General features: G+C 38.0%; 1 protein-coding gene across 24 annotated transcripts in view; it reads right to left on the bottom strand.

The window, feature by feature from the left end:
* Window positions 1-3,125: 3,125 nt before the first annotated feature.
* LOC121466166 (muscular LMNA interacting protein) overlaps window positions 3,126-16,525 on the bottom strand; it is a 233,038-nt gene continuing 219,638 nt past the window's right edge. For 22 of the 24 annotated variants that reach the window (XM_041679752.1, XM_041679759.1, XM_041679765.1 and 19 more), the window contains 2 exons: window positions 14,242-14,316; window positions 3,126-3,431 (listed from right to left, as the gene is read on the bottom strand). In XM_041679752.1, coding sequence (XP_041535686.1) covers window positions 3,429-3,431; window positions 14,242-14,316 — 78 coding nt within the window. In that variant the 3' untranslated portion in view covers window positions 3,126-3,428. The remainder of the gene's footprint in view (window positions 3,432-14,241; window positions 14,317-16,525) is intronic. The other 2 variants (XM_041679754.1, XM_041679768.1) reach the window with 1 other exon arrangement.

Below are 16,525 nucleotides of genomic sequence, written 5' to 3'. Positions count from 1 at the left end.
ATGCTGAGAAATTGCAAAAAAAAAAAAAAAAAAAAAAAAAAAAGCTTTTAAAAGCACATTTCAAAACCTTCATTTAAAATCTATCAACAAATACTCATTAAATATGCAGTAAAGAAAATTTCACTCCATTCAAGCAAATTGAGTGTCTAAAACTTCAAGGCACTATAATAGCTAATTTTACAGAGTACCACAGAAACTGAAGGAAACCTCCAAATGTAACATTTTTTTAACTGAAAAATATTTTATAATTCCTAGGTTATAATTCTAAATCCTCTGGGCTTAATCTAAACCAAACAAGCTTTCTTTCTAAAGAAGTTATTCACTCACTAAAGGATTTAATTTCCAATAGAAGATGCTTTCAAATGTGGAAATGCACAGAAGTCCAGCTCTAGGGAGAGTGTTGTTGCATTTGCTACTTGCAGAATTTTCTACTTGCCCAGGACACTGAACTGAGAATAGTCTCTGTTACGTAAGCACTCACCTGTCTCTTATTTCTTGTTCTTTACTTCAGAAACCAGAACAAACACCACAGTTCAACAAACTACTCATTTCATTTCTCCCAAAGAAAAATTTCACAATAAAATAATGAGGCTTACTGGATGTGCACAATTAAATGTGTTATTTGTTTGTTTGTTTTTAAATGACTCATAATCAGAATTAGTTACCAATGAGGGTTGATACTCAAGCTATAGAACAGATACATCCTTTATTTTTCTCAAAGTTGAACCAGTTCTAACATATTTTCATCCAATTTTGTATTCCCGAATTCCTTGGTGAACTGTGCTCCAGTTGGCCATTTGGGTAAGTTCTTTATAATAAACACTGCGCTTGGTGATTTCTCACTCTCTTAGCATTATTTGGGGGTAGTCACCTCTGAAACAAACTAATTGTATTAAAACTTTGTCTTACAGTTGGTTTCTGGGAAACCAAAATTGAGAAGGGTCACAGCTTCAATATTTGTCTGTTCTAGACTAACTTGTCCCTACCCCTTTCATCTTCAGAAACATCCACTGTACTTCAACGTCCTTTGGACAGCAAATTTCATATCCCTGAGCCTATAAAGCAACTGATTCTCCATGTTCCGTGTTCTCCTTAAAAGCTCCTGCCTCCACAGTAGTAAGACTTTCAACTTTGATGAGATGCTGAGCAAGCACAATGGAAGATGACGTTTAGATGCATGCGAGTCTTTACAAGTAGTACAAGAATTAAAAGGCTTCATGATACACTTGGGGATCATAAATTTGATAGCTCAGTAAAAAAAAGAGTTCAGGGATTTTACCAGTAAAATAAAGGTAATAATATTTGCTTGACAGTGCAATGAATTAAACATGCATGTACTGGATATGTATTGAATGCTTGATTTTCAGCTGATGGCTTTATTTTGAGAGGTTCTGAACATTTTAGTAGGCGAGTAGCACACTGGGCATCATGCCTTTATGACAACTTATCTGTTCCTCTCTCTCTTCTTCCTATCCCCCATGAAGTGAACAGACTCATTCTGTTCTGCACACTCCAGTCACCATGATATTTTACCTCACCATGGACATAGAATCAATAGAGCTATGACCTGAAATGTCAGAAAACACAAGCTAAAATAAATTTCACTCCTCCTCTTAAACTGCTAATGTCAGTTATTTTTGTCACAGCAACATAAAATGACTAACACACATCTTTGAAAATTCAAGATGAATAGGGTACCAAATTCAAACAACCTTTGCAAATTAAAAGTTGCCTTGCAGGTATTGAATATCTAGTAGGAATAAAAAATGGGTGTACCTATATGAGAAGAAATAAAACAATATAATTTACACTTACTAAACACTAAATATTAAGTGCCCCAAACAAATTACATCTTCAAACATACATAAACATTAAACACACAAGGATATTTGCGTTGAAGGGAAAATTGAAAATACTGTAAATAAGAGTTACCAATTAATAATTAAATATAAAAAGGAATTTGTTCCAATAAAAACAATTTTGTGTGATCTGAGGAATATACCAACTCAAAAATAGGATAAATATGTAAATGAATAAATGAATGAATAAAACATTAAAAAAGTATTGATGTTAGAATCAAATTATCTGGCTTTCTGCCCCTACCATTGACTAGCTTGATTAAACTATTTGGATATGCTTACTTTTGCAAACACAAAACATAAGTAATGATGTTATTTGCTTCACAAAATCATCCACTGTGATATTAAGTCAAATTCATCCTAACAACTTGTGGTAACTGGTTACAAGACCGTGAACGGTAAGACCTATTAAGTGGTTCATGAAGATGATGTAGCTTTTTGGGAAAGATGGATGAGCAGAGATCTATACCAAGGAGATGTGCACTTCCAATACTAGTAAAAGAAACCAAAAGAAGCTATATTTCCAGGTACCAACTGATGACTGATAATGGAGCATTCTGATTCCTGTTGCTCCTTCATAGCATTCTCCTTTGAGTGGGGAGGCTGTGCTGATGAAGCAGTGGTAGGGAGAAGCAACAGTGGGGATCCGCTTTCAGGAAGTATGAGCTACATACAAAAACAAGTCAGAGAAGACTTTGCAAATGTTCCTTTGCTACCTGAAGTTTGCTGCTGAGAATTGCTGAGGACCCTTTCTTGGTAGGTGTTGTCTTGGTCTTCCCTGAAGGAGTAGGAGAAGGAAATCAATAGAAGAAACTAAGAACAATGGCTGTGGTGGCAACTGGGAAACAAATGGAATGTCTCAATGGGGCTGGCAGCAGTTGTGATACGGCTGAGCTCTTGGGATTGCCACCATAGTGTGGGTTTGCTCTGAGGGAGCATTCCCTGTGAGATGGCTTTCACAGGACCCATGTCGCATTAAGCAGGGACGTGGCTGTTGAAGGCATCCCAGCCAATTATTGGCCATTACCTTAGGTTACCCCTTGGACACAGTCCATACGGCATTTCAGAACCCTAACAGTTTAGAAAGTAGAATGCATTATGGTAATTACCACCTTTCTCTTGTTTACAGCTTCACTGATGGACCCTAAACTATCAGCATCCTTTGAGACACAGATACACTCTCAATAATGAAACTTGTTTCAGTTAATAATGTATACATTAAACAAAACTACCATTGGGGGGAATAAACAGTCACAGTCATTCTTGTATCCATAATTTCGCTTTATTTTGCTGCTAAACACAAGGGAACGTTAGTATTGCTGTCAACTTTATAGAAGGCATTATAGGCTTGAATGGCGATGCAAGAAGCTACTCGTCTATCATCCTGCTCTGGGTTTCGCGAGTGTGATAATGCTATGTGGTTGCAGCAGACCTTTCGGGTGCTTCTGCTGAACTGAGCTCAGCAACAGAGCATTATTCTGGAAACAGCATGAGTAGAAGCTAGCACCGGTTAGCACCGGCATTCCGAAGCTCTACAGCAGACTGCCTTTCACTTCCGGTCCAAATTCGTTACTGCAAAATAAACAATAGATTGATGAAGATGAGGACTTCTAGTGAAATGCATTGAAAATTATACATTAATGTGGAGATATAATAACGGAAGTGAAATTAGAATTCTGAATCAGGTGCTAGTCAGAGGGCTCGGCAGATCAGCTCTGATCCCATAACAGCTGAGCTCGGTTTGAGGGCACGTGCTATTTAAGGAGTGCAATTGTATATCCCACATCTCTTCAGGATCTCGAACTGCTGCCTTACTGTTTTTATGGTATTGAATGCATTATTTGCTAAAATGTAATATCTAAAACAAGAAGGAAAAGTGGAAAGGGATTCAACTAAAGCCCAGCTTTTGTAAATGCACCATGGAATAAAGCAGAGAGAGCAAAGAACCTCTTGCCTTTCTTTCTATGTTTCTTTTCTTGGCTTTATAATACTGCTCTGAAGTAGAGGAGGAATTGCAGAAATGTCTCTATTTGTTCACTTCTGTTGTTCCCAGTTAATACAGCGAGACTGTCTGGAACAGATAAGATAAGCTTGACCAATAAAGATGGGCATTTGCAGCAGTGAGTCCAAGTGGACAAAAGAAAGCATCAAAGATGAGATGGAGAGAAAATTAATTTCTAAAACATAGTCTGATAGAACACTGTGATACAATGACAAAGGAGGAAATGACTAGAACTTTCTATTTCCAGGTACTAACTCATGGTTGAGGATGAGACAATCCAACATGGCCAGTGGAGAATAAAGGAGGCCAGTTGCTCTTTCATAAGCAACACTTTTGGTTTTGGTTTTGTCCTGGTTTTCATCATGGTCAGGAGTTGTGGCCCCAAAGACCTGTGACTTAGAGCTGGCTCCATGAAGAAACATAATCTGCTCAAGGAGTAAGTTAGACAGAAAGAAAATCTAGTAGGATTATGAAAAGTGTATGCTCTCTGCACCTTTAGGGTAAACGGTGTTCAGCAGGGTGGAAGGAGAAAGGAAGAAGAGCACTGGGACACAGGGTAGCAACAGACAACCACTAGCCCTGAGCTAAGAAACAGAGCATTCACCATATGAGAGTCCAGTGAAGGAAGAAAAAACTAAATTATAGATCTTTGATATTGCTATCAAATAAAAATACCTTAATCAAATTTTCATCAAGGTGACAGCATGCAGTAGTTAATATTACAAATAGTTTTTAACTCATCATACAGCTCACATTTATAAAATGTTAGGACATTTACAAGCTAAGCCATATATATACATATATATTCCGATCTACTGTATAACATAAGATCTTGATGCTATTTTACAGAGAATGAAAATAAAGTCCGAGAAGATTAAACAGCACTTATAAGGCCACATTTTTGTCCATATTCAACCTTAGTTTAGTCAGCGTTTCTGGTTTGTTTGTTTTTTTTTTTTAAAGTATGCATGGGCAGTCCATATATGGCGGTTCTGTTGAACTTGTACATGTTGGGTTTCATGGTCTAAGCTGATGAGAACTACTAACCAGGTTTCTTGCTCAAGTAGACACCAAATCTCATTATGGACGGTTGTGAGCCACCATGTAGTTGTTGGGAACTGAACTCAGGATCTTCAGAAGAGTAGGTAGTGCTCTTAATTGTTGAGCCATCTCTTCAGTCCATTCAACCTAAGTTTAGTCAGTGTTTCTACCTATTTTCATTGTTGGTTATGGCCACAAGTTAGTCTGTCTTAGTCATACCAAAGGAAATATTGAGTATGGCTTATGTTCTATGATCAGAAAAATACATACATGTGTTCACTTTAAATAAAATATCATACACCTTCTGTCCTATCAGTTCCTGTCTAAATATAATATACTGCTGCTCTGTACATGATTAAAGATGTTGAAGCAGTACAGGCAGCTCAGCACCAGGCTCGTCATCACTCTTGGATGCTGCTGGGAGAGCAAGGTCATGTTAGGCACTATAATTTGATATATAATTTGGTATAATTTGGTATATGAAATGACAGATGATACTATGACAGGTAGAGCCACTATTTTAGATGCATTCTGACATTTCTATATGCCTTTGCAATCTCCATATAGCTAAAAAACTAAACACAAGAGAGGAAAGAATAAACACTTAAGAAAGGTGCAGACAAATAAATAAAGCAATAGAACATCCTTTAAGCTGACACTCTGGCAGCTCAGAATCAATGTTTTATTGCCAACTGAGCAATACACTTATTTGGGTCTTAAAAATATATAAGAAGTCCAGGCAGTGGTGGTGCACACCTTTAATCCCAGCACTCAGGAGGCAGAGGCAGGCGGATCTCTGTGAGTTCAAGGCCAGCCTGCTCTACAAGAGCTAGTTCCAGGACAGGAACCAAAAAGCTACAGAGAAGCCCTGTCTCGAAAATCCAATATATATATATACATATATATATATATGTGTGTGTGTGTGTGTGTGTGTGTGTGTGTGTGTATGAAAGAACCTAATGCACTGAAACATCATAATTCTGAAGAGAAACTTAAGCCATTACTTCTCTCTACAGGTGACTTTGTCAATAAATGAATGTAGCCTCTGAAACTTATAACCAGTGTCACAGAAAAACTGTTTTCAAAAGAAACTGCTATGTAAATAGGTTAAATATGCATACATCTTCCTGCAAAATAAAGGAAAAACAATCTGTATAATTGTTATTAAAAATATAAAATTAGACTTTGAACATCCAGAAATCAAAATCACTTCCAAGAAATGTGCATGTACATGCACACACTCACACACACGCACTGAAAATAATCTCCCATGAGATTAGTCCTTTGCACATATTTATAACTATTCACTTTATATAGAGACATGGCATTATAGCCTTCAGTAATTAAGGTCCTCTCAATATATAGCATGGCAGAGAACCCCAGTATTATATTATGGACACCAAGAACTCAATAGTGAATCTGGGTGGGTTCAAAATTACTGCTCTCTAGAAGATCTGAGATCCAAACAATTAAGCTTGACCTTACTGCCTTATTTGTTGTTGTTATTGTTGTGTAGGTGAAATCAACCATTTGTTAAGATTTCTTCTTGAGAATTCCAACCAGGAGTCCTGTTGTTTGCATCATTTCCTCCTCACCTTCTCCCCTCTTCAACTCTTCCCATGCCCTCTCCCCATCTCTCTTTCTGTAAGTCCCCCCATCCTTTTCTAAAACAAACAGACACTGTGACCTCATATTTAGTATTGAACAGCACTGGCTCAGCAGAAGGTGATGTGCACCATGGCTAATCCCTTAAGAGAATGCGAACCCTGGGAATTTCTTATTGGACAGACAGATAGACAGAGTTCATTATGTGTATGCTCTCCAGATAAAATAAGTCACTTTTCCTTTAAGTAAAAAGCATCGATGTAATGTTTGTAAGCCAAAGCTTGTCCTAGATTTATCTGATAAATTGGGAATTCATCTGTGTTTTATTTTTACTCAGAAAGAATTAAACATCTTTAGGAAGCAGTGTTACAACATAGAGCCAGACCTCCGCTGACGGTAGCACCTGCTAAGCATAAGGTGTTTTTCTGCTCTGGGAGCCAGGAAAGAGAGATGTCAAGTTCCTTGGATGTTTGAACTTTGAAAAAAGTTGGTTAAAGCCTCAGAAAAGACCTCCTGGGGTCTCACAAAACTCCCATCTCGTTCCCTCAAAGGGATTTCTAGACAGTTCAAAGAATAAGAACAGTCCTGATGACACATTTTCTACAGTGCATGCCTTAAGAAAAAGGAGGGGCGAGAAAATATTCCCTTATGTTCAACAGGGAGGGCGAAGCTTGTGTTTTAAATTTCCATTTGTTTGTAGATTTTGTTGGAAAATCATTGAACTGAAATCTTAGAGAATCTCTCAACTAGGCAATTCAAAGAAACAGATATCATTTGTTGTCTTTTCAAAGACCTTGGGTGAATCTGCTATAGGAAGGCCTGACAATTTGTAGGTCTTTCTGCCAGTGCTCTCTGAGCAGATGAAAGGTATGCTTATTTAAGTAATCAGATAAGCTAGGTTTCAAGTCCACCCTTGAAATTCCATTTTAGCAATCCAAGGTTTATCCAAGCTTGATTTTGAGAAATATGAGTTTGGGGAAATTATCTGAGGGAAAGAAAAAATTGAGCCCATCCTCTTAAGGACTTTGATTTACCCTGAATCGAACCATATGTGAAAGTGGTAACTTTTCCCTTCTTTGTTCATCGAGAGCAAAAAGGGGATGTGCTTGCCTGAATGAGAAGAACCCTGGGTATCCATAAAGCTTCTGAAATTCTCCGTGAGATTAGCACACAAAGTTCATTTGCCTTTGCCACTCAGCAAAAAAAAAAAAAAAAAAAAAAAAAAAATCAATGTTCCCTGCTATCAGAAATCCTTAATATCTATCAAAATCTGCAAGAGGAGGAACAAGGAAACAGGACTTTGAGAGGTATAGCTCAGTAGCAGGGTGCTTCCCAGTATACTCAAGGCCTTAAATTCTATCCCTAGCACCTCACACACAAATCGTTATGCAACTGGCAGAGGAATTTGCAGAGCATGTGTGTTTCTGAGAACTAGTGAATAATTAGCTGCTGTGTCATTGAGAAGTAAATCTGATCCTGTTCTGGAGGTCTTCTGACTCTCAAGCCGAAAAGAAATAATCCTAGGTAGCTTTCAGCAGAAGACAAGAGGTTGCTAACGTTCTTCTCTGCACTGTGGTTTTCCCAATTAATCCCGGAAAGAGAGAAACGAGTTACAGAGTAGAATGTGGATCAAAGGATACACATATATATTTATGTGTGTGTGTGTATATCTGATGCTGAATTCACAACAAGTGCTACATGTAAGCAGAAACGGTTATTTCTAGTAGAATACAAAGTTCTCCTCTGTAACTCCACTCAGACATTTTTACTCTCGGGCAGGGAGTATATGCTTCTTGAAAAGTGCTAACTCTGCTCCTATTTGGAGATTATTATATCACTGTGGACAATAGAAATCAACAAAATTGATTTTCTTTCAAAATTGTTCAGACAGATGACACACAGTTGATTATATAGAAAGCTAATCTGATTATCTGAGGATTCATACAATGCCATGTTTGCGTGTTTCTGTGCGTGTGTGTATGTGTGTATATGTGTGTATGTATATTATGTAAGTATATGTGTATGAGTGATATTCATGTGCATGTGTAAGACTATGTGTGTACTTGAGTATGTATGAGTTTATGTGAGTATTTATCTGTATATGTGTGTGTATATGAGTGTATGTGTGTATATTTGAGTGGGTATTTGCATGTATGTATATGTATGTGCATATTTGTGTATCCCTATGTAAGCATGTATGTGTACTTTGTGTTAGTGTGTAATTCTATGTGTGTATGTGAGTATTTGTGTGTATGAGTATATATGCCTCTGTATGTGCGTGTGATGAAACACAAGTAAAACATTGCATCAAATGCCCTAAGTTCTCTCATTGCACTGTAAATTACATCCAGGCCAAGTAACTCCCAAACTTTGTGTAGCCTGTCAAGAGAAAAATAAAGTGTTTCATCTCACATTAAATCATGAACTTTATCATGCAGCTCTCTCAGAATCATTGTATCACACGCAAGTTAAAGCTCACATTACAACACTGCACTATTGAAATGCTGACCAGGAAAATGTGACCCAAAGTTTAGTGACTGAAAACATTCGCGGAGTCAGCTTTTTAAAGCAATTTCCTTGCTTTTACTTTTTGTGTATTCAAAATTAAATTGCTAATTTGGTTGGCATGCCAACGCCACTGGTGAAGAGACTAACCGTGCAGTGTTACACATTTACACATTTCAATCATTGGGAGAGACTTAGTTTATAGCTCGCTGAGGTGGGGTTAAGGGATGACTCAATGGTTAAGAGCGCTGGTTGCTCTTCCAGAGGACCCAGGTTTTATTGCCAGCACCCACATGGTAACTCACAAGTGTCGGTGACTCTAATTCCAGAAGACTCAATGCTCTTTTGGCCTCTGTGTGCATCATCATGTACGTGGTCCACAGACATGTGCACAAGCACAACAACAGATATGAAAAGGAATCAATGAATAATTTTGAAGCTGGCCAAGGCCTTTGTATGACAGAGATCCTACATTCCTCTGGTCCAGGACTGAGTGAGGGGAAGGTCAGAGCTGGCCACACAAGTCACTGCTGGTGATTCTGTCCTTTGGCCAGCACTGCTGAGGCCTGGGCTCCAGGGTAAGTGCAGTTGTTCTTGGGGTTAGCTCCTTTAAGATGAGCCTTAAAAATCATGTGGCAAAAGGCATTGGATAGGCCCAAATATCTTAATCTAAGATAGGAATTAAATAGTTAAATTTAAAATCTCTTAGGTCCAAAAACCATGATTGGGTCACAAGTTGAGAATGTGACAGTAAGAAAGGCAAATTAGCATCTTTAGGACTAGAAAGAAAGGTCAAAGCATGACAAGTAATTTTTCGTTTGCACTGGGCACATAGCTAGAAAGTTATGATCTCTCAGGCACATGGTCAGAAGATGACAATTATTTTATAAGAACACAGTATTTTTCTTTAATCTGACAATGTTAAATAGATAAATAATTAATAAGGCTAGGGTTTGGAGAAAATATATGGCTTAAGAAGTTGTAGAAAGTTGTTAAATTGTTTCACAATGTGCCAGTGCTAGTAAGACATCTGCCATATTAGAAGCAGACAGTGACCTTCATTCATTGTTTCCTTTGGGGAAGCCATGTCTATCTTTCACAAATGTTAACAGTTAGCTTCTTTTATGACGGTTTCCATATATCTAAATCTAACTCAAATCTGTTCTTTAAATCTTACCCAGTGGCATAATTTTAAGTCTTTATCTTCAGGTTTATGATACTCTCTATTTAAAAGAATCAAATTGTAGCAGGACCCCAAGCCCTCCAGAAGTGGAGGTATATGGATTTCTCTAAGTCTGAGTCTAACCTAGTCTACATAGTAATTTCAGGTCTGTGAGAGAAACACAGAAGACCCATTCTCAAAATTAAAAAAAAAATAATTGATCTCTTTGAAACCCCCAATTAATCCAGGCTATTCTCAAGTTATTGGTGGCTCTCCACAGAGAGTAAGGTCTTATTACTTACGAAAGCAACTACACAACTCATTGAACACGTACCTTTTGCCTACTTATAGTGCCTTCACCACTACAGACTACTAATCACAGTGCTAGAAGGTACTATGCACACTCTCAAAGGAGAAAGGATAAACCCTAGTTATACAATAGTGACTAAGATTCAAGGTGTGCTGGTCCAATAGTAGCACAAAGCTTGTTGGGAAAAAAAAAAAAAACAACCAATATCTGATTTGAGTTAAAGCCATCCCATGAGATGGAACCCATACCCAAAGCTGCTGAGAAAGCCAAGAACCTGACACCACAAACCTAGGGGAAAACCAAATATTACTACTGTTCTGTTAAAGGAATGTAGCAATAAAATGACTCCTAATGGCATCTGCCATCCTCATAGATCCATGATTTCTCGGGCATCATCAGAGAAGCTTTCTCCTGCAGCAGATGGAAACAAATACAGAGACCCACAGCCAGACAATATGCAGGAAGCTAGAGACCTGGGAATGTTCAGCCCTTAAAAGGGATATCTCCATTAAATTCCTCCTCTCTGGGGTTAAAGAACTCTGAAAAAAGAAGGAGGCAAAAAGAGAATAAGAGCCAGAAGTGGTGTAAAACACCAAAGAATTAAACAGGCCTGGCACACATATGAACTTACAGGGACTGTGGCAGCATGCACACGGCACACCTGAGTCTGCATGAGCTGGAGTCCTAAAGTTAAAAGGAGAAGTAGACAGACAGACAGACAGACACACACACACACACACACACACAACAAGAAGCTATCTCCGATTGACAGCCACTTGGAAATAAAAAATTCTTTTTCTCCAAGGGAATCTCAATGGGGAAAGAAACAACTCTTTAAGAATAGACCCCATGCCCAGCAGTAATGAACTCAAAAGCATCTTTGGAGGTTCTTTGTCTCATAATGTTAAGTCAGGGATGATTTCTCTTTCTTTCCTTCTTTCTTTTCTTTCTTTCTTTCTTTCTTTTTCTTTCTTTCTTCTACCATACATGGCCTTACTGTGGCTACCAGCTTTGTGTTTTTGTGGGATTCCTGTGTGTGTGTGTGTGTGTGTGTGTGTGTGTGTGTGTGATCATTTGTGTCTCTGCAGATATATATATATATATATATATATATATATATATATATATATATATTTCTTGTGATTCTTGTTGAGTTGTTTCTTGTTTGGTTGTTTTGTCATATTCCAACTACTTTTTATTTATCTTATTTTCCCTTATGCTAGTTGATTTTCTAATGAGACAAAGAATGTAGATCCAGATGGGAGGGGCAGTGGGAAGGAATGGGGAGAAATAAGGGAAACTGTAAACAAAATATACCGTATGAACAAAATCTGTTTCAAAAAAGGGAAGAAACAAGGTTTCATAAGCATACACACAATGCAATAAAAAAAAAGTTCTGTCAACCCTACGCTATTGGGCAATTTAAAGCAGTGTTTAAAAACTAAATTTGATAAGTTCTCAGTTCATTACTACTATCTGAACTAGATGCTTTGGTTTTTCATATAAACATCTAATTTAACCTTATTTTATAGCAACATTGAAAGTGAATAGACGCGGCATAAGTGAATTTGAATCAAACATATGGTTTGAAACACAGGCAAAAATATTTCATTTTAAAAAAGTATTCATCAGTAAAGAACAAAAATTCTTCAACCGTCCTCCTATTTGGGTGCATACACTCTGGCCCAAATTTCTCTTTCTGTATAACTTGTCATCATTATACTAAAAGCAGCGACACACGTGACAAGGTTACTATCCTGACTGTATAAAGGAAGTTTATTGCTCAACAGCAACGTCACCACCCAGTGGATTATAAGAGCACAAGTCCATGCAAAACAACAAGCAAAACACAGATTTTTCAACTCTTATGAATGAAATTATCAAATATTCCACAATGTATATAAGAAAAGCAGGAACTAGATAGCACAGGAGGAGATTTAGAGACAGATAGAAAAACTGTAAAGTCCTTTGTCTAAATTAATGTTCTTCATTTAAATGCTGGACAGAGGGTGAGAGAGTACTTAAACCAAATTGCTAGGCAATCAGTAGAGATTTAATACTGAATTGTGCCTACACTTCGCAGCTATTCCAATTTACTGACTTCCCTCAGCCCTCATTTGCTTGCTGTAAAACAAGAATAATAAAAGCACTTAAGAATATTCTGTGACAAAAGAAGCATGTGGTTTTTCTTTACAATATACACTATGCTTTCCATACATTGTTGTGTATAATCATGTCAGTTCCAGCAAGAGCACATGGAGACAGGTACCACACCCATGGTAGACCAGTTGTATCATTTTCTAGCACAGCAGTGTATGCACGTGTTAGAGGCAACATAAGTCTGTATAAGCATATACTCAAGGAACCAAAAATAGCATCCTTAATGGATTACTTTAAAGACAGCAAGAAGTGTACCTAAAGCCGCTAATATGGACCACTCCTAATATACCTTTACATTTTACACTATTGTCCCTGCAGGAAGCCTAAAAGAGGTTGCACAATAATAGCTTCAAAATCTGTCCAAAAGGGCAGGGGAGCTGTAAAAGCAATTGCTTATTATGTATATGGCTCTGGGTTTAATTATTTCTATTATGCAAAATATAATAATGATGATGTTGATATTTATTAATAATGAAAATGCTAACAATAAATAAATAACTGTCATCAGGAATAATGACATACACCTCTAATTCCAGCAGAGATTAGAGGATTAAGAATTCAAGGTCATTTTTGGATAGATTAAAAACTTCAAGACCATCCTGAGCTACATGAGACCCTATCTCAAAGTAAATAAGTAGAAGTAAATAAGTAGATAAATATAAAAAAACGTATGAACCCTCATCAAATTACATAAACTGTCTTTTAAACATAGAACAATAATCCAGATTTTAGGTTTCTCCCTAAACTGTAGTGGTCCATATTAGTGGCTTTAGGTACATTTCTGGCCTTCTTTAAAGTAATCCACTAAGGATGTTTTTTTTTTTTTTTGGTTCCTTGAGTATATACTTACAGAGACTTATGTTGCCTCTAACACGTGCATATACTGCTGTACTAGAAAATGAAGGAGCAGAAAGACTGTGGAACAGTTTACCATGAGGCTGTGTCTCCTAGTAATGTCAGAAGCTACATCCATAAAGTCTCACCACCATGACTGCCTAAGCATGAGCTGAGCAGTAATGACATCAATAGACACAAAAAAGAGGGAAGGGGAATGCAAATGCAGCCCTAGCCCTACATAAAGAACTATGGGCAGGGTTTGGAGTGATTGCTCCATGGTTAAGAGCACTGACTGCCCTTCCAGAGGACTTGGGTTCAATTCCCAGCCCCCCACATGGCAACTCAATCCTGTCTGTAACTAAGTTTCCGGGAATCTGATACCTTCACTCTAATGCACATAAAATAAAATAAATAATTTTTAAAATAAATAAACAAACAAGAACTGCCCACAACTAAGGAAACCTAAAAGTCAGAAAAATAGTCTTCCCAGGGAAGAGCACACAAGTGGTTATCTGATACTAAGTGGTCACCCTAAAAACATACATTATATAGATTGTGAAAGTTATGTTTGAGAATACATACATTTACATATGAATTTAAAAATAGCAAGGAGGAGTATGAGGGATGGTTTGGAGGGAGAAAAGGAAAGGTTTATAAATGTTTCAATAATATATCATCTCAAAACTAAAATGCTGTGACTTTGTTAATATTGCGAGGATTACTTCTAGAGACATAGATCTCTGCACCTATCTTACATTACCTCTTTAGAATCAAGAATGTCATGCTCAGGGATTGCCACCATGGGATGATCCGGCTTCACAGAAAAGATGCCCAGCTTGTGATCAGGAGCCAAAGTGAGGAGAAACAGATGTTTAGATTTCATTCCAACAGATACTTAGATAATGACATCTAATAGTTCACTGCAAACAGTAGTAGATTTTGCCAACTGTAAGCACTGAGACTTAACTGTCAGTTCCAATGTACAGGAAGTATTTGGGCAGATGATGGGTACTCTGCATAAGACCACATCTTACTTATTTTCCTGTCACACATCAACTCTAATAAGCCTCAGCAATACAGCAAACACTGTCATTGGTTACTTATTTTTCCTAGAAAAGAAGCTAAGTGAAATTGATGTTTCAGACCTCATATGCTAGCCCCTGATAAATATCATTCAAAAGCAAAAACAACAGCTCATGTTAGACTCACAATAAATATACACATGTCTCAAGACAGTATATATTTCCTTGGATAGTAAAATATTATACAATGTTGGGAACTTCAATAATATCAAAACACAGAAACTTCATAAATCATGTAATTCCACCAGATTAACATTATGATAATGTAATGCCACAGAGTAACATTTAACAAGAAGGGAGTTCTTCCCATGTGTGGGAGGGTTTATTTTTATTGCATAGATTTTCTGAGCACTGTGCAGACCCTTAAACCCACGAAGGTGGATGGAAAGTCCTCAACATGCCACTAAAGGCCAGACTGTGACACAGAGAACTTGTGCTGAAGTCCACCTTTCCACCACTCCTCTTTTGTTTAAGACAGTCTCACTTCATCGTCCAGGCTACCCTAGAACTCACTCTGCAACTCAGGCTAGCTTTGATCTCATAGCAACCTCAGCCTCCCAAGGGCTGGAATTAGAGGCATAAACTACCTCTTGCAGCTTCGTTCATCCTCTTTTGTGTCGCCTTTATTGCTCCAAATTTACGGTTCTGAAATCATTTGTCGGGCACATTCCTTTCTGTTAGAGGCACATCAGGGTGACAAAAATGCCTGCACACCTTCACTTTCAACACAGTCCTGCTTGGAACTAACAGTGGGACAGCAACTCCCTCCCAATTCTTCAAAGAAAGTTCAAAGAGGCCCGTAAGTGAGGCAGTCCTGGGGAGCTTTGCCCAAGCTTCTGAACAGGCTCAGGAGGTGTGTGCCCCACCCCCCCCCACACCCCCGATGCCCCCTGCCACCCTGGCACTTTCTCAGGCCCCTCTCAGTTCCAGCAGCTTTAAGGAACTGAGCCTGCTTTTACTGAAAATTCTATCTCCACAGAATTCCAGGTCTTCACTCCAGATCTTCTGTGCATCCCGGCATCAGGAGTTTTCCTGGGTGCAACGTCTTGAAGAGAATGGAGTCAGCCCCAGCTCTAAGTCACAGTCTGGGAAGCAGCGGAAAACGTCTGCTGCCACATGGTCGCATGGTCTCCCGGACACTAAGCTTGGCTCAGGGTCAGTCCCCGTGTACTGCTCAAACTTCCAGCCTGAGTAATCGGTCCTGGACACAGTAGACTCTTGAGTATGCCTAAGCAAGGTGATGCAGCGTTTATACGGCTTTCCACGGTTCCGAAATCGCACACTTCATTATTCTTCTAATTTACTAATACTTACAAGAAGAATCAACCTGAAAATTTTAGATTTCAAGAATTCCCTAAAATGCATTTTGTTGAGATTAAAAGGGCAACGGAGGCAACCGAGGCAGTAGGTGGTGCCTACATTTATATTCCTTCCCTTCTTTCCAGCAGAGGCCCTCATTAACTTAGATCAAATACATTATCACTTCAATTTTCAAAACCTGTGTAGTGATTCCCTAATGAACAAAAGGGAACAGTAACTAACTGATCATAAATAATTATTAAGCCCTAAATTACTTCATTTGGCCTGAGAATGAACTTTCAGCACAGTAGATTTGTTCTTCCACTTTCTTCAAGACAGCTGAAGTCTGCTGGCATCTTATAAAGTTCACGAGTTAGTCATATCGAATCATTTTATACTTGTGCTAAGTCACTTTTATGTGTTTGTTCATTAAGTATTGTAACAGGAGGAGCAGGCTGCTTGTCATCCTGGCCACCCAGTTAGCTTACACTCAAAATAATCACACAGAAACTATATTCATTTAAATACTGCCTGGCCCATTAATTCTAACTTCTTATTGGCTAATTTTTACATCTTAATTTAACCCATTTCTTTTAATCTGTGTATCGCTACATGACTGTGGCTTACTAGCAAGATTCTAACCAGCATCCATCTCAGGCAGGA

Source organism: Microtus oregoni, unplaced genomic scaffold (genome assembly GCF_018167655.1).
Source record: "Microtus oregoni isolate MIOR12 unplaced genomic scaffold, Mior012 000032F_ref0000030, whole genome shotgun sequence".
Taxonomy (NCBI): domain Eukaryota; kingdom Metazoa; phylum Chordata; class Mammalia; order Rodentia; family Cricetidae; genus Microtus; species Microtus oregoni.
The sequence above is the reverse complement of the archived record's forward strand: the minus strand, read 5'-3'. Positions and strand labels throughout refer to the sequence as shown.